Consider the following 27,408-nt stretch of genomic DNA (forward strand, 5'->3'; position numbering starts at 1 on the left):
CACTGACAGTCATGTGGTTGTGACGTCATCGTAAACAAATCCGTTCTACTCATCCAGACGACTTCGCAACGGCGCCGTTGCCAGATTTTTCCACTCTGGAACCCGTTCTCAAAAGATTTCGTTTTGGGGCACCCAAAACGCCGGTGCCGTGTGGATGCCAGGCCGAAACGATAAACAATTTTATCAGATTCACCTGAATCCGTTGCCGTGTGGACAGGGCCTATGTGTCAGCCCTGTGATGACTTGGCGACTTGTCCAGGGTGTACCCCGCCTTTCGCCCGTAGTCAGCTGGGATAGGCTCCAGCTTGCCTGCGACCCTGTAGAACAGGATAAAGCGGCTACAGATAATGAGATGAGACAATTTCTCTGTACTTTTTTCCTCCCCTGCAGGTTATATGGTTAGTTGTGTTTCCTGTTAATTTAATGCAGTCATTAAATTCACCACTTTTAAACAATGGCCATCAAGAAACAGTAAATATTCATAAAAACATTCCATGGCAGATTTTTTTTTACTATTATTACATTAACATGTAGGATCATTTCATTTGTGAAAGATATATAGATCTTTCACGAAAATGTCAATTAATTAATTATGCATGCATAGCCACAAGTTCATGCTAACTTCCGGTTTGTAGTTGAAAATCTCGGTTCTTTTCAATGATTCAGATTATTTGACTCGGTTCATTCTCTTCCCCCATTTCGGACATGAGCGATTTTTACTCTTCGCCTGAAATGGTTTTACTCTACCTTCTTGTTAACAAATTAACATCACTCTGTGATCTACAGTATATATATTTAAAGAGTAGAATACATTATTCTGCCTGAACTTCGTTAAAAAGATTCTTATCAGTTTTATCGGCTCTTAACGTTGACCTAAAACAGCCGACTGAATGAACCGACTCATTCGCAAACTGATTCAGATTAGTGTTCACTGTTAGGAGGTTTACAATGTCGGGGATGGAGGTTCCAGGACCTGATAATGACTGGAGGAGTCAAGGATTCCGACAAAAAATAGTCACACAAATGTAAGTCCTTTAAAAAAAAAGAAAGAAAGAAAACCGAATTAAAATGTTTGGGGTTGAACTTTATTGAGAAAGTATACGAGATTTGTGCGGTCAGGGCTAGCTAGCTAGCTAGCTAAGCATTAAACTTAGCATCTACGGAGCTAAATATAACCCGTCTGCTGAAGGTAAAATGCAACAGACTTTATTATTTGCTCCATTTGCACGAATGTAGCAGTTTAAATTGACATTATGAACATTATTTTCTGCTTTAGTTAGCCAGTATGAGCTAATATCGCATAGTTGCGTTTACATACACAGAACTAGAAACAGAAAAGAATAAACAGAGTTAGAAATGTTTCGCTAGCAGCTAAACAGAAAATGGATCTATTTTCAATATAATCGACATCTCAATTCAGGAACACGCTCAAACGCGATTTGTTGAGGAATTCCGGCTCTTTTTGCTGAATCGGTTCATTTGGATCTCCTCACCAATAATTGTAGACTTGCTTTTCAGTGTTAAAGCGGTTTCCAAGGAAATATTGAAACGGGTACTGAAGATGAATGAAGGAGTGGATGGAATTAATTCATGGATTGACTAACCGAGATTATCATCTTTGGGAGGAAAAATAAAAAACTCGGTTCACGTATACGAGTCGTTCAGATTCGACTCGTTTGCAGACGACACATCACTTATCTCAAGAAAATGGACTCAGACGCAACTCTGCTTGGTTTGAAGTCTTTCAGCTCTCATCCAGAGGCTTCTCCAGTTCACGTCGTCAGATTCTCTGACTAGACAAGTAAAGGGTGTGCGTTGTGTCTCATTGCATTCCTTTTTCATTTAGATATAGATGATAAAAGTACCTAAATTTTGAGGGAAGATAGCATAGCCTCGTTAGCATCCTGCTCACGTTGTTTGCTAGAAGACCCAAATACGTTGAGTGCTGATTTGCTAACAGCTTTTGCTGGTATATATTGAAGCAGATACGCAGAGCCATGGCCTCACTTTTTGTTTATAAATGCCTTTAGACCTCAAGAATGGCACAGGAATAGTTTTAAGCGTTAACAGTAAATCTAATATAGTAAATTTTTCGATTAAAGTGATTTCATATAGGTTAGAGGTCTGCACGGGTCGGATTTTTCAGTCCCGCTCCCGCCTGCGCCCACAAAGAATTATGATTTTCAGTCCCGCTCCCGCCTGCGCCCACAAAGAATTATGATTTTCAGTCCTGCTCCCGCCCGCGCCTGCCATATTTTGTCCCGCTCCCGCCCGCAAATCCCGCGTGATGCAGACGTTTGCGTTATTTCTCAGGAAAGTTCTTGTCTTGACACAGCATGATGGTGCCCCGCCCCCTACTTTGAGTGGATTTGAGTATAAATATCTACAGCTCATGTTCACGTTTATTATTTACCTTGTTTCTGAATTCAGCATGTAGTGCCTCTAATAATAATTAGTGCTGTCAAGCGATTATGCCGCTTTTCCACTACAAACGCGGCTGAGCCGTGCCGAGTCGAGCTGAGTCGGGCTGAGCGGGGCTATTGGAGTTGCATTTCGACTACAACCGCGCTGAACCGTGCTGGCTGGAAATGGGTGGAAACATTGGGTGGAGTTAGCGAAAGTGGGTGGACGTCATGTGATGTCGTTAAGCAGCGCAAACAGTGACATCAGTGACAGTGGCGGAACAAGTCAGAGCCGGGCCGGGGGCGGGGCAAATGACCGGGCCCTTTATTAAAGCTTATCATAACATCATTTTAGGCTACAAAATGTCCGCAACTGCGGTGTTTACCAATTTCAACACTACCGGGTGCAACTATGTTATTTAGTACATCAAGTCCTTCAAACGAACATGTAACTCAGAAACAAAAAACATTAGGATACTGTACATGGCTCATAATAAAACATCAATAGCCTATACTGCGCACATTATTTGAAGGGCATACGAATGAGCGCTCAGAGGTTGCAACGGTGACAGGAAGAGTCAGAAATAAAAGGAGGGCGGTGCAAACCTCACTGAATGCACTGTGTTTACCAATTTCAACACTACGGGGTGCAACTATGTTATTTTGTACATTAAGTCCTTCAAACGAACATGTAACTCAGAAACAAAAAAACATTAGGCGACATACTGTACATGGCTCATAATAAAACATCAATAGCCTACTGCGCGCATTATTTGAAGGGCATACGACGAGCCTTGCGCTCCGCGAACTCGTCCACGATGCTCTGTATGTCACTGATTCAGTGAGCTTTTAAGCGGTAGTAAACAATAAACATGGAGGACATGGTGTCGTTAGTGTTGCTGGTCTTGGTGCTGTGGCTTGTTGTCACCGACAACGCGGACAGATACTGGCAAGAGCGTATAGATGAGGCGAGGCGCATAAGGCTTCAGAAATTCTCGTAATTAGTAATTATTATTCTTCCGGGTTTGCGGTGTTTACAGATCCCAGCGCGCTCGCGGGGCGTGTGTGGGCATGTGAGGACACGCCTCCTCACCAATCAGTGCACAGGGGAGTGTCTGCTCACGCCCCCAAACTCACTCGGCACGGTTTGGCTCGCTTCAGCCCCACTCCAAAACGGTGCGAGTTTTAGGGGCTAAGCAGGGCTGAAACGAGCTGAGTCGTGCTGGTTTTTGGTAGTCGAAACGCGAGCCGTGTCGGGCTGAAGTGAGCTGAAGCGAGCTGAAGTGAGCTGAAAAAGGGTAGTGGAAAAGGGCCATTAGAATATTTAATCGCGAATCGCACATTTTTGTCACATGAGAAACCATTGTAATTCTCTGAGCAGGATAAAAAAGTGAATGGGCTTGCTTTGTACCAATGTGTGTGTGGTTTTTTTTTTGCAAAGCAGAGCTAGCAAAAGAACCATGAGTGAAGTGATGTACTGCTTAAGTTAGTCTACAACTCTAATCAGAGAGACAGGTTACACAGTGACGGTAGGCTTGACTCAATGCTATCTCAGAAATCCTTCCTGTAATATGCAAATTTGGCCGCCTCTGATTGGACAGCCAAATTTGCATATTACAGGAAGGATTTCTGGGATAGCATTGAGTCAAGCCTACCGTCACTGTATAACCTGTCTCTCTGATTAGAGTTGTAGACTAACGCAAGCAGTAAATCACTTCACACCTGGTTCTCTTGCTAGCTGGGTGTGAACAGCGAGTCATTAGAGTGATCAAAGAATTTCCCGTTAGGGTGATCAGTGGCAAATTTAAGATGTTATTCCTCACTCAATCTGGCAATCTGACTCTGTCTGCAAATTTAGGCATCTTAAAATGTTTTTATTAATGCCAAATAAAATATCCAGCACAAATTATATATGATGGACATAAATTAATAATTTATAAATTTTATTTCAAACACGTTTTTAGTTAGCGGGACTGCAGCTCATCACCGCTCCCGCCCACGCCGCATATGTGCGCTCCCGCCCGCGCCTGCATATGTGCACTTCCGGTCCCGTCCGCGCCCGCAATAAGCTTTCAAAATTTGTCCCGCGCTGCACTGCTTTGCGGCGGGTCCCGCGAGTCCCGCGGGACCCCCGCGGGAGTGCAGGGCTCTAATATAGGTAGCGGGCTGAGTGAATGACCTTGACATCTGTGACGTCACAGCAGGAAGTCTATCGGTCTCATCACCACGGGCGCAGATAGAGGGTGGGACGGGTGGGATTCGTCCCACCCAGATTTAAATTCACCTCGCTCGGTCCCCCCCACTTATAGGGAGGAAAAAATGTCTATGCTGTCTTTCTTTCTTTGCATAAGGCAAACCTCACGGAAAAATCAAAAGACTAATTACCATTCGGTTTATTGAGGTGCACAGCAGTACATACATAGTTGCAACAACTCACATAAAACAAAGACTGATATTCGGTTGGTTGAACTGCGCAGACTGCACAGGTTGCAAGCTCGAGCTTGGTTGCTATGGTTACTCACAACAAGTTTGACAGGCATATCGGGGACAGCTCCTAGTTCAGGACCCCAACACGGCATGATGAAGGGTGCCAAACCGAAAAGGCAGAAAACGATTGCATCGTTTTTTCAAAAAACAACGACTGTAAGTAAACTGTGCCGTACTTTATCATATCACCTTGCAATTTTTTGATAGTCTGTTCAAAGTAATGTCGTAGTGAAAGTAAAATCGTACGGAGTAGAGATGCCTTTCTGGTAGCCTCCTTCTTTTGGTGGTAGCCTGTAGATACAGTGCTCAGAAGGCAGTTTTAATGTTTAATCTGGCGTTCCCTGCCATAATTTAATAATTTATTAGTAGGCCTAAGCTAACGGTTGCAGGGATGGAGTGATTTTTTTTTTTTTGTTTGTTTTAGCTGAGTGATATCGCCGCCCTGAGGGCATCAGAGTATATTCTTCGCACAGCACATGGTGGGGTTGGGGTTGGTTTGCTGGCAGCTTTGCCCCCTCCCAGTTCAAAAAACGTATCTGTGCCCCTGCTCATCGCCATTTCCGCTATACTAAAACACAGAGCTGACTGCAACTCCGATCCTCCATTTTGAGCTAATTTATCGCCATGCCACGCAGATGTGTTGCTGTCTGGTGCAGCAACACGACAGAAGGTGGATTTACGTTGCATTCATGGCCCAAGAATGTTCAAACTGCAAAGATTTAGATGCGTTTTGCGAGAAGTTCACGGGCACATCGGGCGCCAACGAAGTGGTCTCTCCTCTGCTCTGCACATTTTACTGAAGACTCGTACGAAACCTCTGAGGCCAAACAAAATGTGTGTTTTTCTGGTTACCCGACCGACCCTGTAAAAACACTGCGACCCTTCAACTGTTTATGACCACGATAAACAAACTATTTCTCGCACCCGACCCTACCTGCTTGGCAGCCACCTGGCGAGTCAAACGAGAACCGCTAGGGCGTGTCATATAAACCACTCGGTATTTGCCGAAAGACACGAGGCCCGTCAGGAGTAAATTGACAACCAACACGCCCAGTTTCCATTGTGCTATAGATGTAGTTCCGGGTTCACCTTAAGAGCGTACATCATGACCTTGGAAATATGGCGTCTGCTAACGCCCCAATCGACGATGGTAGTTATAGAAATCACTGGACATCGTTGCTATAACGAATTTCAACTTATAATTTATTTCAAATATATATGATGATTCAGGGTGAATCTGGATGGTATTTTGATAGGCGGCAATGACTAATTTTGAAGAACAATCCTATAGATTATAGCCGCCCCCCCGCCGACCTGTGAAATGATACATTCCTTGATTTCCTCCTGATTTAAACCTTAGAGCAAATAGTATGAACCATGGACTAACAGGGCTGAAAAATGAAAGCATTTGCATTTATTTTGTAACACAATTTACAAACACAGAATAGGAAACTTAAATATAGGAAATTTAGTTTCTTTATTTGAAAAGAAAATGGCACGGAGCAGCTGTATTCATTAGAACAACATAAGTGAACACTGCATTCATAGACAGAATAAGAAAAAACATGAAGCAAATATGTCATTAAGGCCAAGATGTTAGGCATGCACCCATTTTTGATAAACACACAAGTATGAAAGTCCCCACTAGTATATAAAAATATATTTTGGAAATGTTCAGAACTGAAGGGATAGATCTAGATACTGGACCACCACCAAATAGATCATCCACCAAAATATTCCCATTTTACCTGGAAAATGAAAGTATGCCATCATTATTATAACAATTTATATACAAGTGCATCCTTATATCATCAATGATATCTGATGACTAGGTTTAGTTTTGAACGAGTATTTTGCAAAAAAAGTTTTCAATGTAAACTTCTCACTTTTTCCTACCTACCCTAGAAAATTTGTCGTAAACTTTTGGGATAAACAAATTTTTTTTCCCTACCTTCCTACTAGGGCTGCACAATATATCGAAAAAGTATCGATATCACCATATCATAGTTTGCGATACACTTACCGCAAAAATTACTTAAATTTCGATAAAAGGCACATTTTTCTGTGCCGTCCAATCACATTTGAATGTCAACAAGCGCCGCGGGATAACTTTGCCCCCTATTGCAAAACAAGTAAAAGCCTCGTGGTGATGGCGGAAGGCGGGAGCAAGTGTGGTGAGACAAACTTGTGTGAGGAGGAACTGGTTTCCAAAAAAAAAAAATGCACGTCTGCTATTTGGAAGTACTTTGGATTCGGGAGGGGTGATGTTAGGGCTGCTCGATATTGGAAAAAATCAATATCACGATTTTTTCAGTAAATATCGATATCGCGATTTTTAAAACGATATTTACACACCTTTTTTTAAAGCCCTGATCATCAACACCTGAGGCACCGGGCCACATTTTTATAGTACAGGCCTCATAGGCTACCTGTCAACCCTTCCCGTTGTACCCTGAAACGCCTTTTACTTAAACTATTTACTGTGCAAGCGCGTACTTTGCATAGGTCCTATCGCCTGCACAAGGCTCACGTTCTCCTCACTCAACATTTCCGATCACAGAGGATGGAGCCAGCGCTGGTATTACCAGTGATTACTGCGTAACGTCCACACTGGCTCGTAGCCAGCCAAGGATAAAATCTCTCTCTCACACACACACACACACACTACAACGTAAGCTTGTGTGTTGTTAAGACACCAACATTAAAACACGCACACACACGGACTGGCCATTGGGAGTAGCGGGAGTTTGTGGGCCGGCGGAGGAAAAAAAAAAAAGTTGCGCGCTGGCCTTTAATATGATAAGCAATGTTAACAGTTTCTTATAATAGTAAAGAAACTGTTAACATTGCTTATCATATTAAAGGCCAGCGCGCAACTTTTTTTTTTTTCCTGTAGCTCATGTTAACAGTTTCTTTAAGAAACTATTAACATTGCTTATCATATTAAAGGCCAGCGCGCAACTGTAATAAACAATGTTAACAGTTTCTTAAAGAAACTGTTAACATTGCTTATCATATTAAAGGCCAGCGCGCAACTGTTTTGTTTTTTTCTCCGCCGGCCCACGCTGAACCACCGGGAAAACTCCCGCTACTCCCGATGGCCAGTCCGTGTGTGAACACGCACAATATAGAGACAAGTCCTTAAGAATTAACATGCATGAAAATAGCTCAGCGGCATGTAAACATTCCCTGAAAGTGTAGGTGGCACTGCGGCTAGATGCTACGTGAAATGGCACAAGGCAAACACCATGCTTCGCTCAGTCAACAGACAAAATCCACGAACCCAGTAGTCCTCCTGCTACTGTGGGTTAGTGTTCTGTGGCCAAAAACACCCTATGCACAGTCATTCCAAAACATCCCCACTAGTTGCAGGTTATGTCTCAAATACAGATATGCGTTGTGGATTAAGCGATCTATTTTCAAGCATCAGGCTTCTCTTCCTTCATCTTCCAAATGTGGACTCCGCTATCTTTTTGGCATGTCAGCATTGAAATACCATTTGCAGAGATATTTCACTCGAAAAGTAAAAGCAACACATGATTAGGGCTACATGATTAGCAGGGGGACACCGTTTTAAGCGCACGGAATTTTAAAAACAATGTAATTACATCTGAGTCCGTCTACATCGCGCAATAAACCCGTCCTTAGCAGAACCTACTTCAAAGCATGATGCGAGCTGCAGATGCACAAGTCAAAATCAAATGAACCCAAGTAAACATGCCGCGGCGGGCAACATTAATAACCAAATTGCCTTACCTTAAAACGCTGCCTTGACCACAGGACGACTCGCAATTATTCCACTTAAATCCACACGGTTTAACACATCTAACACAGCTAGCAAGCTGGATATGTGCTAATATTGTTGTGCTTGTTTTCTTCCGTAGATGCCATTTTTACATTACCCAGTCCCACATCCAAAAATATGACGTAAATATGTTAATTGTATTATTATAACTATTAGCAAGCAAATCAAACAACATATTAACAAATCAATATATCAAATCACCCGACACGTATGAAAACAGAAGAATTGATTTTTTACTGTTGCGGAGATATCGCGGGAGTAGAATGGATGACGTATGCAAGGCTACGGTGTGCCTTAGGGGACAGAAGGGTTCGTTTTACCTTACTGTCACGTCAATGTTATTGTTGTTTTATTGCCATTGTAGAAATATTGTGCACGTCCCTTTCGACAAATGACAAAAAATCGTTTCATATCGATATTATGAATTTTGATATCGTTTGACACCAATATCGATATCGCGATAAAAATACGATATATTGCACAGCTCTAGGTGATGTACTGCAAACTCAGGTACTTTGCAAGACATGTACCTGTAAAACAGTGGTGGGGCGGCTCACTGGGAGAAACACTGCTGTACAGAAGCATAAAAACATAAAACCGCGCTCGCGCTCACTCTCTCACACACACACTACCTCTCACTCTCTCTCACACACACACACACACACACACTACCACTCTCTCTCACACACACACACACACTACCGCTCGCTCACTCACACACGCTACCTCACTCACACACACACACACACACACACACACACACACACACCCCACTGCTCTCTCACCCGCATGTGTTATTAACAGATTGTGTTTGAGTTTATGGTGAATCTGTGTCGCTCACCTTCATCTCCCGGGAGCCGCTGAAATTGCCATTTTGAATGCTTTATGTTAATGTAATGTAGTTTTCAGTTTTTTGTTTACTTCAACTTAAGACATTTTCTGCTGCGCTCACAAAAATTAAGAGATTTAAAGATGATTGATGGACACCATTGCAGGTGTAGCTATGTTTTTCCAATAAAAAATAATGTTGGAATGGAAGCGATGCATTGGGTGTTTTTTTTTTTAAATGCTAGATACAGGGCAGAACGGCGAGTAGAGGTAAGAAAAACATATATTTAATTATCGTGATCAATGTCGATATCGAGATATTCAGTCATGTTATCGAATATCACATATTTTTCTTATATCGTGCAGCCCTACTACCTACCCTATTTTGAAAACCCAGGAAACACGTATATTATTTTGTTTGGCCTGATCTGTTGAGCAGCGTTGGCTATAAGCCCGTATTGAAAGATTACCAACAATTAAAGGAAAAGGAAAGTAAGTTGAGTTGCACCAGTTCTCCTATGGACTGCAGTGAGCTCGTTGCTCATTTTAATGTCATGGTTATCCAGCGCTCTGTGCAGCAGTGCTTTAGTGCTTGGCGTGACGTCCGAGCGTTGTTGCGCGGTGGCTGTGCAGGCGGTTTGGGACGTATCAGTGCTCTGCGTGGTGGTGCGTCTGTGCTCGCTTTGTGGATCCATGGCGTGATGTTGCCTGGTGGCGTTGCGGCGGCTGTGCTGGCGGTGTGGGACTTGTTTCCGTGCGCCTTTTGGTGGGAATGTGGCTGCTATACCATTGGAATGATATCCTGACCTTTATTTGGTGGACTTTTTTCCCCCTCCCTGTAATTGTAAAGCGATCTTGAGTTTTGAGAAAGGTGCTATATACAGTGGTGCTTGGAAGTTTGTGAACCCTTTAGAATTTTCTATATTTCTGCATAAATATGACTTAAAACAACATCAGATTTTCACACAAGTCCTAAAAGTAGATAAAGAGAACCCAGTTAAACAAATGAGACCAAAATATTATACTTGGTCATTTATTTATTGAGGAAAATGATCCAATATTACATACGTGAGTGGCAAAAGTATGTGAACCTCTAGGATTAGCAGTTAATTTGAAGGTGAAATTAGAGTCAGGTGTTTTCAATCAATGGGATGACAATCAGGTGTGAGTGGGCACCCTGTTTTATTTAAAGAACAGGGATCTATCAAAGTCTGATCTTCACAACACATGTTTGTGGAAGTGTATCATGGCACGAACAAAGGAGATTTCTGACGATCTTAGAAAAAGCGTTGTTGATGCTCATCAGGCTGGAAAAGGTTACAAAACCATCTCTAAAGAGTTTGGACTCCACCAATCCACAGTCAGACAGATTGTGTACAAATGGAGGAAATTCAAGACCATTGTTACCCTTGCCAGGAGTGGTTGACCAACAAAGATCATTCCAAGAGCAAGGCGTGTAAGAGTCGGCGAGGTCACAAAGGACCCCAGGGTAACTTCTAAGCAACTGAAGGCCTCTCTCACATTGGTTAATGTTCATGAGTCCACCATCAGGAGAACACTGAACAAAATGGTGTGCATGGAAGGGTTGCAAGGAGAAAGCCACCGCTCTCCAAAAAGAACATTGCTGCTCGTCTGCAGTTTGCTAAAGATCACTTGGACAAGCCAGAAGTCTATTGGAAAAATGTTTTGTGGACGGATGAGACCAAAATAGAACTTTTTGGTTTAAGTGAGAAGCGTTATGTTTGGAGAAAGGAAAACACTGCATTCCAGCATAAGAATCTTATCCCATCTGTGAAACATGGTGGTGGTAGTATCACGGTTTGGGCCTGTTTCGCTGCATCTGGGCCAGGACGGCTTGCCATCATTGATGGAACAATGAATTCTGAATTATACCAGCGAATTCTAAAGGAAAATGTCAGGACATCTGTCCATGAATTGAATGTCAAGAGAAGGTGGGTCATGCAGCAAGACAACGACCCTAAGCACACAAGTCGTTCTACCAAAGAATGGTTCAAGAAGAATAAAGTGAATGTTTTGTAATGGCCAAGTCAAAGTCCTGACCTTAATCCAATCGAAATGTTGTGGGAGGACCTGAAGTGAGCAGTTCATGTGAGGAAACCCACCAACATCCCAGAGTTGAAGCTGTTCTGTATGGAGGAATGGGCTAAAATTCCTCCAAGCCAGTGTGCGGGACTGATCAACAGCTACTGGAAACGTTTATTTGCAGTTATTGCTGCACAAGGGGGTCACACCAGATACTGAAAGCAAAGGTTCACATACTTTTGCCACTCACAGATATGTAATATTGCATCATTTTCCTTAAATAAATGACCAAGTATAATAATTTTGTCTCATTTGTTTAACTGGGTTCTCTTTATCTACTTTTAGGACTTGTGTGAAAATCAGATTTTGTTTTTGGTCATGTTTATGCAGAAAAATAGAATATTCTAAAGGGTTCACAAACTTTTAAGCACTACTGTAAATTGAGCTTATTTATTATATTAGATTTATTGTTAATGCTTAAAACTATTCCTATGCCATTCTTGAGGTCTCAAGGCATTTATAAACAAAAAGTGAAGCCATGGTTCTGTGCATCTGCTTGAAGCTTCGTTGAAAATCTAATTACGTTTTTTGAGTGAGCCGCTATTTCAAAAGGTTGCTATTTGAGAGATGTAAGCGAATATTCAATTAATTTGCTCACAGTTCTCCATCTATTTTGGCATATCGCTACAGTGACGTGGCGGCTCTGACAGCTTCAGCCATCAGAGTCTCTTGGGGATGTTACGCTAGTGGTTTCCTGTTGCCTTCTACTGGATTATTATTGAGGTTTTCTCCTGTCAACCATTCACACCCACGGACAATTTAGAGCAGCCAATGAGCCTAACCTGCGTGTCTTTGTGGGAGAACATGCGAACTCCATACAGAAAGGCCCTCGTCGACTGCAGGGCTCCAACCCAGAACCTTCTTGCTGTGAGGTGACAGTGCTAACCACTACACCACCGTGCCACTCTCACAGTTCTAGATGTTGCATATTCATGGGGCAGTGCTCTTATTCGATTTAACTTGCCCTAGGAAGTTGAAACTGGGTCATTCCATGCCAGATCAACCGATGGCCCATGCCCTTTGGCTGCAGATGTTGTTCTTTTTGCAAATAAATGTTGTTCCCACCAAATTAATAAATCTGAAATTTGTGCACTCTGTCAAATAGTTTCTGCTTTCCAGCTACTTTTCTGAGCGGGGTAGGGGCCCCAAAATGGTAGCCTGGGCCCACCCATCCTAAGTGTGACGCAGCACGAGGGCCTGTTGCGAGCTTAGTCTGGCCAGGCAAGCTATCTACAGCTCTTCCAAGCTCCCGAAAAATCGGGAGCCAATCAACTTTGAGCATCTCCAACGGCCCTGGGTAGAGGTGTGTTCAAGGCAGTGACGTAGTAGAACTGCGACCGGAAGCCATAGATTGTTTATAGAATCTATGCCGGAAGCGCTTCATTCACTAGAAACATTACGAACATGGAGCAAGTTCTCATTGAAAACGGAGCAAAGAGCAGCCCTGGAGGTATTTATTGAAAGGAAGGACGTTTTCGCCTTGCTCCCGACCGGCTTCGGTAAGAGTTTAATCTACCAGTTAGCCCCGTCGCATCACATACGTCAGAGGAAAGAGTGATGTGATTGGTTTAAGCTTCGTCACAGCCTTTTCTGGCTTCAACCAGTAGCAAACTGAGGCATTTCAGGGAGGCGGGTCAACCACACACTTTGGGAAACGGTTGGGCTTAATATCTTGGCCAGACCAAATGCTCGCAGAGCTTTGAAGTCACGTTAGCCAGACTACCAAAATGGTGGACGTGAAATTTGACACAGTGTTGAATTTTTAATATTGAATTAAATCATCAATCCAGAAACCTGAACTTTTCTATGCCTCTCGACTAAAAAGAGAGATCACAAATATATCCTAATATTCCAGAGCCTATGTAAGGTGCAGATAAGCTTGAGTCCACTCTTCACAACAGCCATGTTTAGAGCCCTTAACATCATGCTTATGTTCATTGCAATCACCCTTATATAATTTTTTTTTTTCCTGCTGAAAGTCCACCCTTGTGGCTTTGCTCTTGTCCAGTTAGATAGTATGACGTTTTGTTGTTGCACTACAATCCCTCAAAATTGGGGGAAAATAAGGGATTTGGGGACCACATTCAGGGGGCTGGAACTCAATGTGAGCATGAAATATTGAATATTTGAATGGTTTCATTTTGAAGCACTCTATGTAGTTTGTTTATGCCAAATATCATGATCTGTTCAAAACTTCTTCATGGTAAAAATATTTGAGGAATATTTTGTTTTAGACCCTCTCCCCTTTTGGCTTTCAGGTAATATCTCAGAATATGATTCTTGCCGAATGGTTTTGCACTGGGTGTTGTATGGTTTTGAAGTTAACCCTTGTGCTCTGGCAGTGTTTGCCTGGCAAAACTCTCCATCCTGCATTCTTTTTCAAATCACAGTAAGGAAATGAGAGATTCTGGATTTCGGTTGATTTGGCATGGAACGATTTCCTTTTTGGCATGGCCTGTTCCAGCGATTTTGAACAAATGGTGTTCAAAAACGAGAACTGCAACAAGTGGCAATCGAGGCCGATGTGAGCAGGAATCATGTTCCCACGTGCTTGGGAGGGGAACAGTGGGCAGGCCAGTTCATGTTCGGGTTGCCAGTCTTAGTGTTTTTAAACCAAATTGGGATCGGTTAAAAATTACTCCATGATTTTGATTTATAGCAAATAATTAGAATTTAATCTACTTTTTTTTTTTAAGACTCCAACCACACCATTTGACGGTAACTGTTTTAGCGCCGTTAACATTAGTTTGTTCCTGAACATGATGTATGAACAGGTGAATGTGCATTTTCTTTGTCAGGGAGTGTGAAGTGTTCTGTCAGAGATGGTTGGGAGACAGATATAAGTGCAGAAGGTGTGTTTATTAACACGAGTGAAGACGGGTAAACAATCCAGAACGGCAGGCAAAACCGTGAAACGGGCAATAGGTCGAGCAATGCACAAACAGGCTGTAGTAGACTCGGCAGAATCAAGGAAATCAGGCTCAGTAATGTGTCGTCAACGCAGCTCAATACTTCGCAAAGTAAGTGTGTTTTCACAGTTTTTATACAGGCGTGCCGATTGCGCCTTGATCCTGAGCAGGCACGAGCCGTTTACGGCAAGAGTCCGCTTGGTGTGTGCGCTGTCTGGAGCGCACCCAAGAATCTATCTGATGCACGCGCCAAGGCGCGCAGGCATGACACTCTTGCATAAAATTAAGGTCGATATAAATATCTTATGCCAAATCTTTATGGAATGTTACAAAAATATTAAAGAATGAATCTGAGTCCTTGCCTCCAATTTACGAGTCCGAATACAGTTAACGCACAAGTCCGAGTCCTGGACTCGAGTACTACAAGCGCGTCTAGCGCCACTTTTCTCAGGCCTGGTTGAACCTGTGAAGTGTTTTGATCCATGTTGTTATCGAGTCGCTCTGATTTATTTCCAGAGAGGAGGCCATGCGCAAAGCTGGAACAGCTCACACCAAATCCAGCAATGAAATGGAGAGTCATGTGTTTAACAAAGCCAAGAGTAGAGTAAGTACTGTTTGTGAGTGATATGTAAAATAACCAGCATGCTAATTAAATAGATAATCGGTGAGCTGCTTCTGAATGTCAACAGGAGGAGTATTTGTCCATGGTTGCCAGGCTGATCATTCATTTCAGAGACATCCGTAAGTCCTCTGTTCATATCGTTTGGTTAATCCAACATTTTTTCTTGTCTAATTTTAAGTGCATTTAATAAAGCTAAATCTTTTTTTTTTTTTTAATTAATGTATTTCAGATAAAAAAGCACAAGGAGGACCAGGTAGGTGTATGTATAAATATGATACATGACATGCCGTAGCAATGTAAAATCCTTGGTTGCTTATACAAATGCAGTATTTCAGTTCTGCCTCTTCTTTTTTTTTTTACCCATTTCAGATCAGATGAACCCTCTACAGAATCTAACAGGAGTAGGTGGTGCCGGAGGCCCTGGTACTATTGGCTTGCCCCCTCGTCCTCCTGGTGCCCCAATGGGTGCCATGGGCTCCATGAACCAGATGCCGATAGGCCAGCATGCCATGCAGGGAGTTGCAGGAAATCAGCAGGGTGGTACGTTCAGCATGTCAGTGCACTGATGTGAGCGGTATCCTTGGTGTTCCACTTGAAACAGTGTCTCTTTTGCAACTTTATTTTCTGGTGGCATCTGTGTGACAGCTGGACCAGCGGTGCAGTTGCAGATAGCACAGCAGCAACAGCAGTCCATCCAATTTCCGCAGTTCCAGCCACAGCAGCAGGCAGCCATGCAGCAGAACGCCATGCAGCAGCAGTTTCAGGCCCAGCAGCAGCAGTTAAAACTGCAGCAGCTGCAACAACAACAGCAGCAGCAGCAACAACAGCAGCAGCAGCAGCATCATCAAAATCAGTCACTGCAGCACCAGAACCAGCAACAGCAGCAAGCCCAGGCACAACAGCAGAACCAGGTCAGCACATGCCAACAAATCTACACCGTGGACATGATTGGTGCTTGGAACCTGTATTGTCCATGTCTGAAACATTGTCCGTTCTTGTATTGTTATCCCTTGCTGGCCGAAAGGCCCGAAGGGGGAATTATGTCGTGGCGATGTCTGTCCCAGGAAGGGTGCTCACCTTCTGAAATCAGTGTTTGTACAGGTCCTTAAAGTCCATAAAAGTCCTAAAAAAATGAATTTGTAAAATTAAGTACTTAATTATCCATAAAATTGATGAAAATCTGTTAGTCAATAAAAGTCCTTAAAAATCAGGGGTTTTTTTTCGTCTCCCTTCTAATAACACATTTTTAATTTCCGAAAACGCTGTTCCCGCTGCCCCGATTCGCGCAAACGACCCTGTTTCACAGGCGAACTGCACTAGCGGTCAGGGGCTGAACAAAGTGTATAGTGGCGACCCCTGGTGTCTGCTTTTGAGAATAGCAGAACCACGTGGCGCTGTTCGGGATCAGTCCTGAACAGGGTCACGTGACTACTTCGTATCAGCTCAGTCGCCTGCCATTGATGCGTATTAATGGAAACATGGATTAACAAAACATACGACTTTCAATCTGTCTATAACATGTATAGAAACATGCAGGCTCATTAGAAAATTTATTCCATAACATAAGAATAGCAAGGGGGGGTCTGGGCCACCCTGTGTCAATTTAATACTTTTAGTTTCAATTGTTCCTGAACAAAATGAAAATCTTGTGAAATAAATTTTACTCTAAATGGAATGTTCTTTATATTTTTTATTTTTAGCCACTAACCATTTCCTCACCCACCGTTGAGGTTTTCTTAAAATCGTTTTAAATATCAGACATATCAGGACTTGCTGCACTTGTTGCAAGATTTGGTCAAGAGAAGTCCTTTAAGAGTCATAAAGAAAACAAGCAGACGAAGTGTGGGAAAACAAGCAAGTGATTGTTACAATAGGCAATTTCACACCAGTGATATTCAGTTTTTGGTCATTGGGTCCTTAAAAAAATGAAAATTGGTCCTTAAAAGTCATTAAAAAAGAAGCCTGAAAAACTGTGGGAACCCTGAATCAACTCCTCTCTCAATTTTTGGACGAATTTCACCAAACTTGGCGGAAAGCATCGTTGTATGTCGGTTGTACACATATTGTTACTTTGTTCAGTTCCGTCACATTTTCCCAGAGTTGTGGCCCTTGATTAACAACCTTGTACTTTGACAATTTCATGAAGGTGTGCTTGCTTTCTGACATCAACTCCTCTCAGAATTTGTGGACGAATTTCTCAAAGCTTTATAGATGAAAGTCTTCCGGATTTACAACTCTTGAAAATCTCCGGTTTCCCGAATGGAGAAATTTATTTTTCGGATTTTTCGCGTTCCTAGACGCGGCGTAATACTTGGCATCGTCCTTGCCTGGGCGCAGTCCTTAATCAATGAACTATGCTTGGGCTATTTAAGGACAGGTGTTCTTTAACGCCGCGTGTGCCGGAGCTCGTTAGGCGCGCAGGACTGACACTGTTCTGCGCAAGCGCAACACAATTGCCCTAGAAAGCATGTTCAAGCTGCGGGTGTAGCTGCAGTCTTTTTAGTTGGGAATTACGAGTATTTCCTCTTGTGTTAATAATTCGCCATGTCAAAACAAGCAAAAGTTTCCTCCTCCTTTCGACGTGAAGAGAGGTAAGCAATTTATTATATATTTTTTTTCCATCAAAGTTGCATTTTGTGGTTTTGAAGCTAAGTTTTAGTGCCGTTTCTAGAACACAACATCAAGAAAACGTGGAAGAAACAGCAATCATGGAAGAGCCGGTTTCTAAGCGACCTAAAACTAGCAATGGTAATTTATTTTTTGTTACATAATGCACTCAGGCTGCCTGTCAGTGTGTGACACACACACACACACACACACACACACACCCCTGAAAAATCCTAGCTACGCCCCTGATTTACCTGAGAAATTTGGTATTCATTGGTGTGTAAAATTTACAGACAATACGAACTAATGTAAACAATTGGCTTCCACATAAATCTGAATTGGAAATGTTTAGTTCACTTTAGCTTCTGCAAACGCACAGCTCTACTAAAAGATTGATAAACGAGGCTCAATGTCCCCAACATTGAAACCTGAAAGCTTTAGAAACTCTAAGGTGGGGTTTACATTAGACCGTATCAGTGGATCATCAGATTAACGTTTTTAAAACGATTCGCGTGCACACAGCAACACCAATACACGGATACGCTCGGCTCCGCAGGCATCCTGCGCTCCAAATCACTCCGCCCTGAACAGCGAGTGCCCTCTGGAGGGTGCGCACTCCGGCCCTGCGGAGCTCACAGAGCGCACGAGTATAGCGCACGAGCAGTGATTCGGGACTGAGCCGCTGTGTGTGTGATCCCAGTGCATATCACTTGCAAGTGGAAGGATGGCAAGCCTAAAGACAATCATAACTACACAATGGGCAGTATTTGCATCAGTATTTGCAGTATTTTCATACTTTTATACTCTTTAATGAAAGGTGATACAAGGCGGAAGTCCGCACCGTTTTTCAGCAGTCGCGTCACATGACCAACGCCAGCGAATCAGGAAGGTGGATGTCACAGTGACGTTGTCCAATGACGACGCCAGCTAGAGCTCAGCACAGCGTATCCGCGTATTCTCAATGTTTACACAGCACCAGACCAGACACGATCTGGATTGAATACGTGGACCCTGGCGGATTCCCATTTCCCGGCGTTTCCAGGCGGTTTAATGTAAATGGACAGTGCATCCGTGAAGAAAACGAGACAGATACGGTCTAATGTAAACTTGGCCTAACAGACCTTTTACTTTTTAACAGCACTGTTTTGGGATTTTGCCGAGTTTACCTTCAACTGTCTGATTTTTTTTCAAAGTAATGAACTGTGTAGCAGGAAAATCACCGCGTTTTCTAAACGCACTCCTGAAAATTACTTATTAACTCGGGGAATTAAATTTGATATTTTTGATATGTTAATCATTAATGTACATGAAAGAAAAAGGCTTAAAAGTTATCACTCGTTTTCGTGAAAATAAGCACTAGAATGCAGGGGTTTGCGTGTTATGTTATTAAAATTTTTTCGGGGGCCGTTGCCCCCCGCCATATCTTAGTTTGACTTTCAAAAGTTAAGGATTTTTTTCTTTGCTCCACTTTCATCCCAAAAGCTTGGCAAAAGGCCTTGTTATATGACGGTAATAGGCATATTATGATTTTAATTTCATTTGTGAAAATTTTTACCAGAGTTTTGATCCTTGATTACCTAACTTGTACACCCTCATGAAATTGTCAACGTGCATTCTTCTGAAATCAACTCCTCTCACAATTTGTGGAGGAATTTCACCCAACTTGGCAAAAGGCTTTGTTATATGACCGTTATACGCATCTTGAAATTTTGTTTAATGTGGGCAAATTTTTACCAGAGTTCTGCCCTTGATTATTAACAAACTTTGGCAATTTTATCAAAGTGTGCTTGCTTTCTGAAATCAACTTCCCTCACAATTTTTATCATCTCCCACTGGCCAAAAGGCTCGAAGGGGGATTATGTCGTGGCGATGTCCGTCCGTCCCAGGAAGGATACTCGCCTTCTGAAATCAACTCCTCTCAATTTTTGGAGAAATTTCACGCAATTTGACAGGATTCTTTGTTATATGTCGGTAATACACACATTGCAATTTCGTTCAGTTCAGTGGCATTTTACCAGAGTTGCCAGCAGAGGATATTGTGCTCTCTGAGCACTCTCTTGTTCTATGGATGTGTTGAGGCTATTGATTATAAAATCTTTTTTTTTTTAAATGGTGTATACATGTACATTAGGACTGGGTGATGGGACAGAAATCAACACGATACTTAAATGGTTCTATATTACACATTATTATACATACAGGACACGGTTTAAATTTTTTTTTTTAAATGTAATAACATGCTCTATTCCCTTCTAGCGGGTTTCATTCATTTGGTTCGATAGCACGCAATATTATCACTTATCCTACATGTATTGCATCACTCTACCTAATGGAGAATGAGCGTTGAATATGGTTTACGGTATTGCATGGTTGTCAAGACAACATGACGATGTCACATGTCAGAGATGTAAAACTTCCACGCGAGTGAGCGACTGTGACGATTTGTAAACAAACATGGCCGCCAGGTTTGCTGCATTAAATACAGAAGCTTTTGAGAGAATTTTGAAAGAGAGACACGAACACCCAAAAGGTATGCGTATGTATTATAATAATAATAATGATAATAATAATAATTTAATATCATCGGCTGGCTATTTTTCGTAGTATATCGGATATTTCATTCAGCGAGCATGATCTTGAACTAGTCTTTGACTTCGACTGGAATATATCTGATCTACCACTCACTGCCAGCCAAGATTATTCAATTGTAGGTCATGATATTTGGGTGTGCCAGCAAACAGCTGTGTTGCATTTAAAAACCTGTTTAATTATAATTTTATTTAATGTCTGCGAAAATAAATTGACTTATTATTATTATTATTATTATTATTATTATTATTTTTTTTTTTTTTTAAATCCATAAAAATGAACGTTAAAACAGCAGCTGTTTCCAATCACATTGGAATTTCTGAGCTATAAAATGAGTTGTGGTCTATTTTTTACCGTAGCGTGTTATTTGTGTGTGGGGAAGGACACACGTTAACAATTTGCGTGTGTAGAATGGAATTTTCCACCCCAACAGTTAGAAGTTGATCGTGCTTCCATTTGCGGTCTTTGTTACGCGAGTGATCTGTTCGGACGTTATCACTGAAAAGGTGAGTTTTGACAGTTTTATTTTGTTTTAGTCTTGCAGTATAAGGCAATAGAATGTTTCTTTTTCATCTTGCTTTCATATTTCGTAGTGTTTGCGTATTTTTGGCCAGCATTTTGCAACCATGGTCAATTTAGATCGAACTTTTGATAGAATCTACGGCCAGTCATTTTGCCCCGCCCCCTCCTCGCGCTCCGTCCAGTGTGGTAGTGATGTCCCGTTGCTCGAGCGCCACAGCAGAGACCCGCGCGACCTTCAGCTGGTACAGTCGCTGTTCTTTTACCAGCGCCGTTATTCTCATCTTTCCATTGTGTCCTGTTTCACCATATCAAATACCCTAAATGTATCATATTATTCATATTTAAGTGAATAATCAATTCAGTCATCATAACTTGGCATCTTTAACCCAAGCAATCAAAAAGAGGAAATTTATTCAATATTTTCACTCATCTGTGAAGGAGGGGCTTTAATTCTTCATGTAGTTATTTTGTATGTAAATCAATTTTACAAAAGCATTTGAATTGTAATCAAAAAATTTTCCACAGTGGAGGCCAGATAAAGCAAGATACTATCTTTATTCTTATTAAACATGACAAAAGAAACATTGAGTGTTAGGTAAATGCAAAAAAAAAGGAAAATTAGAAATTTTTTTTTTTTTTTACCATAATGTCCCAAATGAGAGACCAGTTTTTGAGATGGACCCATATTCTTTTTTTTGTTAAATTAAAAAAAAAATTAGTTTAATTTCCTTAATAACCAGCAATAATGGATTACCTACATTTGGAAAGGTTGGAGTAAAATATAGTAGCCTATTAACTAAAATATTCTTTTTATTAAAAATGAAAAGTTAATAATATAGGCCTGTTCTTAAACTTTTATGAACATTTCACCTCCATTTTTCTTCTCTTTACGCTTTCGGCAGTCTGTAAAATGATCTGTTTGATTGATTTCTTAATAAATCTTTTTCGACAGTAAATTGCATACCAGCAAGCCTCAACGCCAGGCCTTGCCCGATTTGCCCAACCAAGACTTTTGGGGAGAAATATTTTAGCGAGTTAGGCCCGTTCGGGCACACCTATTGTCGGCTTCTTTAAGCACAAAAATGATTTGAGTGAGTACGTTACTACAAAAAAAAAATGTATTAACCCACATCCTCGCTTCCCCTGTGATCATCGTCTTTGTTTTTTTTCTTCCCGATTTGTAACGGCGCTTCTGATTAGCTCGCTTCAGGCGTGCGTCCACATTTGTGCTTCTTATCCCTACGAGTGGTCTGAAGCCAAGTGAAGATGTCTGGCACCTGTTGCTGTTTGAAGAAAACTACAGCTAAAAAAGCTCGACTAGCGGATTACTTGGATAATCTTAGTCAGAAAGAAGCGCTGGATAGATATACCTGGAAACTTAGTTTATTAGCGGTTCTGATCCATACAAACAACTGGAGTGATGGTGCAGATTAGTGGCCTTGCATTAGCATTAGGCACATGTTGGACTGTACCTTCGTTTTCCTGAAGAATCCCGACACGGAAGAACAGTTTAAAAAATAAAATAAAATAACCCAGCTACAAAAGCAAAAAAACCTTTTGCTGACATCAGCTTTTGGAAACAATGTTGCGAAAGCCAAAGCGTTTACTCTCAAAGGACTCCGACCTGAACTGTGGGCTAGATGGTGTTCCCGGCCCTCCATGTCTCAACAACCCCAAGGACAGCTAGTTACAGAGCTATTTGCACTCTATCATTTCGACAGTTATGCTTATTATTGTTAAAACAATATCTGAAGTGTTATTTGGCAAACAAAATATCCTGCTGTAGACTTTCAAACAATATTGTAAGATTTTATTTTAATTTTATCTAATAGTGGATGGAACAATAATTACAAACGCTAACAGAATCAGCACATTCCAGTTGTAGCTGTAGTCATATAGTAACTATACACTGAGTGCAGAATTATTAGGCAAGTGAGTATTTTGACCACAACATCCTTTTAATGCATGTTGTCCCACTCCAAGCTGTTTAGGCTTGAAAGCCTACTACCAATTAAGTATATCAGGTGCTGTGCATCTGTGGAATGAGAGGGGGTGTGGTCTAATGACATCAACACCCTATATCAGGTGTGCATAATTATTAGGCAACCTCTTTTCCTCTGGCAAAATGGGTCAGAAGAGAGATCTGACAGACTTTGAAAAGTATAAAATTGTGAGATGTCTTGCAGACGGATGCAGCACTCTTGAAATTGCGAAGATGTTGAAACGTGATCACCGAACAATCAAGCGTTTCATTGCAAATAGTCAACAGGGTCGAAAGAAGCGTGTGGGGGGGGAAAAAAGGCGCAAAATAACTGCACATGATCTGCGGAAAATCAAGCGTGAAGCTAACAAGCGGCCATTAGCATCCAGTTCTGCCATATTCCAGAGTTGCAACATTCCTGGAGTGTCAAAGAGTACAAGGTGTGGAATACTGAGGGACATGGCCAAGGTAAGGAAGGCTGAAAAACGACCACCACTGAGTAAGGCACACAAGATAAAAAGTCAAGACTGGGCCAAGAAATATCTTAAGACTGATTTTTCTAAGGTGCTGTGGTCTGATGAGATGAGAGTGACTCTTGATGGGCCAGATGGATGGGCCTGTGGCTGGATCAGTAATGGGCACAGAGCTCCACTCTGACTCAGACGCCAGCAAGGTGGAGGTGGAGTACTGCTATGGGCTGGTATCATCAAAGACGAGCTTGTTGGACATTTTCGAGTTGAGGATGGACTCAAACTCAACTCCCAGACCTACTGCCAGTTCCTGGAAGAAACCTTCAAGCAGTGGTATAGGAAAAAGTCAGCATCTTTCAAGAAGAACATGATTTTCATGCAGGATAACGCTCCATCTCATGCGTCCAAATACTCCACTGCGTGGCTAGCTAGTAAAGGTCTGAAAGGTGAAAAAAATAATGACATGGCCCCCTTGTTCACCTGACCTAAACCCCATAGAGAACCTGTGGTCCATTATAAAACGTGAGGTCTACAAAGAGGGAAAACAGTACACCTCTCTGAACAGCGTCTGGGAGGCCGTGGTTGCTGCTGCACACAATGTTGGTCGTGAACAGATAAAGAAATTGACAGAATCTATGGATGGAAGGCTTTTGAGCGTCCTCATGAAGAAGGGTGGCTATATTGGTCACTGATTTGTTTTTGTTTTGTGTTTGAATGTCAGATATGTTTATTTGCAAATCTGGAGTTGTCATATCAGTGTACCTGGTGAAAATAAATAAGTGAAATGCCTACACATTTGGTTTTTATTAAGTTGCCTAATAATTCTGCACAGTGAAAGTTACCTGAACACATACACATTCTCCTAAAATGGCCAAAACTAAAAACACCCCACTCTAACTTCCATACATATTCAGCTTTGATATTTATGAGTCTTTTTGTTTGATTGAGAACATAGTTGTTGTTCAATAATAAAACTAATCCTCAAAAATACAACTTGCCTAATAATTCTGCACTCCGTGTAATCACCCTTGCAATAATAAAAGCTAGTGGCAAGCACATTCAGTGAATGGAAAGACATGCTTTTGTGTCTCAAATAGTAAAGCACACCCTCTACAGTAAATATATATCATTTACATAGTGAATTATCCCATAGATAATTCTATCTTACCTAATTTGACGTTGGCCCATCATGCATATGTAGATGAGGAGGACAGGTTGTTTAATTTCCTCCTAAATGCAATGGCAAACTGAATGATAAGGCAGTACTGCAGTACAGACTCCTGTTTTATAATGTTTTTAGTTTTATAATTCATCTTTGCAATATTGCTCGTCATTGTTAGGCAAAACAAAGTGTGTTTTGTGTCCTAAATTTGATATAAAAAGATGTATTACATACTAGTACCATACGTAAGTCTTAGATATGATATTGATTTATGTTTCATGTTTTCAGGGTTTGTCTTGTTCTGTTGCAGAAATAAATGTTTTTAAAAATTAAATGTTTTTAAAACATTTGAAATTTGAAACATTTGAACTTGAAAACTTGCCGAAATACTGCAAAATTTTAGGGCTAAAGGAAATTCAAGGGGGGCAAAAAACTTGAGGCCATTTGCCCTGCAGGGCAAAAGATGTTAAAAGTTAATGTTAAGGCCTGATCAACTGTTTCCCATTTTAGATCTGGTTCTGTTCATTTTCATGGCATTAGAGCTGTGCTGCTTCTGCCTAGGGTGAAGTCACGTGTGCTCCTGCTATTTTCTGTTATTTCACCTTCTGCTGTCTAAACTATCCATCCATTATCTGTAACCGCTTATCCTGTACAGGGTTGCGGGCATGCTGGAGCCTATCCCAGCTGACTACGGGCGAAAGGTGGGGTACACCCTGGATAAGTCGCCAGGTCATCGCAGGGCTGACACATAGACACAGATAACCATTCACACTCCATACCTATGATCAATTTAGAGCCACCAATTAGCCTAACCTGCACGTCTTTGGACTGTGGGGGAAACCGGAGCACCCGGAGGAAACCCACGCAGACACGGGGAGAACATGCAAACTCCACACAGAAAGGCCCTCGCTGGGCTCGAACCCAGAACCTTCTTGCTGTGAGGCGACAGTGCTAACTGTTAGACCACTGTGCTGCTCTGTCTAAAGTTATTTATTTATTCAGTTGATTTGAATGGTCATAAATTTGTATCACAATTTATTGTAGCACATTTCCTGTTGTCACTTGCATTATGGCAGCTATTGCTAGTTTTTTCCCTCACAAGCCTCAATTAAAAAAAAACAACACAGCTTGTGTTGCAGAGAAGCTGTGAAACATGAACTTACCTGTCCTGAAGACTTTCTCATTTCTCTCACAGCTTTAACTCTGAGTGTTACAAGGCACTGACACTGGAGACTCCTTCCATAAATGTTAAATAAATAGTGCTGCTGCTGTTTAAAAAAAAAAAATTAATCACACCTTTTGATCAGATTTGAGAATTAAACGGCACTGAGATGTCATATTGTTTGGGTTTTTTTCGCGGTCCGGTTTCCATCACATCCTGCGCTCTGATTGGCTGGCAAGCGGGTCCGTATCCTACGATACGGACCTCTGGCGACTGGCTGATTCACAACAACAAACGTAGTAGCAATTTTTGTCAACGTTTATTTTCGCATTTCTCAGTATAACAGCATCTCGCTCCGTGCTCTCACGGAAGGCGGTCGCATTTCTCTGCTCTCCTCTCCCTTTTTTCCTGCTTGTGCTCTTTGTTTCGTCTTGTCTGCCTATACTTTTTTTTTTTGAGAGAGGGGCTCTCTCTGCATAGAATTTCTAAACTAAAAAAGCATGGATTTGATAAACTGGTCTTCTAACGAAATTGACAGTTTTCTCGACGAGAAGCCTGGGTCCGGGGGAACCCACTTGTCCTGCCGGAACGTCTGTGGAGGACATTGAAGATATCTACCTGTTCGGAACCATGATTACCGGACTTTTGCTGATTGGATTCGGCATTGCCCTGGTATATCGAGGAAATCAGACAACGGTGACAGCTGTTCAAAGCCCCACAAAGCTGCCTGATATGATTGAAGCAGTGGGCAAAGCTGTCGGCACTCAGACTGTGGCTATTTAGAACTGGAACCACAACATGGTTGTCATCTTGGAGACGCTTTCGGCTTTGCAAGTATTTCGGAGACCAAATTGAATTGAACAGAATGGACGAAATGGACAGATATGGACGAGTGGTGTGGAAGTGTAAAGACTGCGTCTGTTTGAAAGACCAAACAATCTCTATCTTATCGACATTCGGCTCCCTGAACAGCACCGGCCTCGATCAAGGCCGTTGCTGGGAAAACATTTCCCCCAGAAGGTCACTGCTGGGAGACGCTTTCGTATTCTTCGCATTCCTTCCCCAATTTTCCGTGGTCGCCGTTTTTCACCCCCAGTGTGACAAGCGGGTGCGTGACCAGCGCCCTCATGGCTGCAGGAGCGGACGGCTGCTTGCTTGCGCTGGGTTACCTCTACCTCCTCAAGTCCCGTGTTTTAAAGTGTAGTTGTGTTATTGTGTGCTTGTGCGGAGGTTTTTTAAATGCTCCCACACTATACTCCTGATAGGAGCATAGTGGGGGGAGGGGGGTTCTTTTTTTTTTCCTCATTTTTTCTCATGTTACTACTGTTTTTCTTTTATCCCTGTCTTCCTGTCCTGTTCCCCCTCTGTAAGGACAGGTTGATGGTCAATTTCACTGGTACAGTGATCATAAAGGGTTCATTCATTCATTAATTTTACAGCATGGATAGCGATGACAATGTTCACAGCGAAAGTGAGTTTTACTTCCCTGATGAAGACGAAATAAAACATTTCGGAAGAAAACTGAAAACCTGTAACTGTTGCTAATGCTGAGCAAAAACATGGCTGAATCCTGAATGACTGACTCAATTTTGTATAAATGGGGCACTACATCGGTGGCAAAATGTGGTGGTGGTGTTTTTTTTTTTTTTTTTTTTCCTTTTCTCCCTGCCATGGAAGTGCACTTGCAAGGAAGCCATTTGCATTGCAGCCGTGAATGAGGATTCAAAATGGTGGCTCGCCTTGGCTTCGTTTTCCCTTT

At 41.9% G+C, this 27,408-nt stretch overlaps 1 protein-coding gene across 2 annotated transcripts in view; it reads left to right on the forward strand.

Annotated features, from left to right (window-relative positions):
* The first annotated feature begins 836 nt into the window (after positions 1-836).
* med15 (mediator complex subunit 15) overlaps positions 837-27,408 on the forward strand; it is a 72,151-nt gene continuing 45,579 nt past the window's right edge. Inside the window, exons 1-6 of one of the 2 annotated variants that reach the window (XM_060935980.1) lie at positions 837-1,025; positions 15,051-15,138; positions 15,224-15,275; positions 15,386-15,409; positions 15,526-15,696; positions 15,802-16,067. In XM_060935980.1, coding sequence (XP_060791963.1) covers positions 949-1,025; positions 15,051-15,138; positions 15,224-15,275; positions 15,386-15,409; positions 15,526-15,696; positions 15,802-16,067 — 678 coding nt within the window. In that variant the 5' untranslated portion in view covers positions 837-948. The remainder of the gene's footprint in view (positions 1,026-15,050; positions 15,139-15,223; positions 15,276-15,385; positions 15,410-15,525; positions 15,697-15,801; positions 16,068-27,408) is intronic. The other variant, XM_060935979.1, reaches the window with a different exon arrangement.

Source organism: Neoarius graeffei, chromosome 12 (assembly GCF_027579695.1).
Source record: "Neoarius graeffei isolate fNeoGra1 chromosome 12, fNeoGra1.pri, whole genome shotgun sequence".
Lineage (NCBI taxonomy): Eukaryota > Metazoa > Chordata > Actinopteri > Siluriformes > Ariidae > Neoarius > Neoarius graeffei.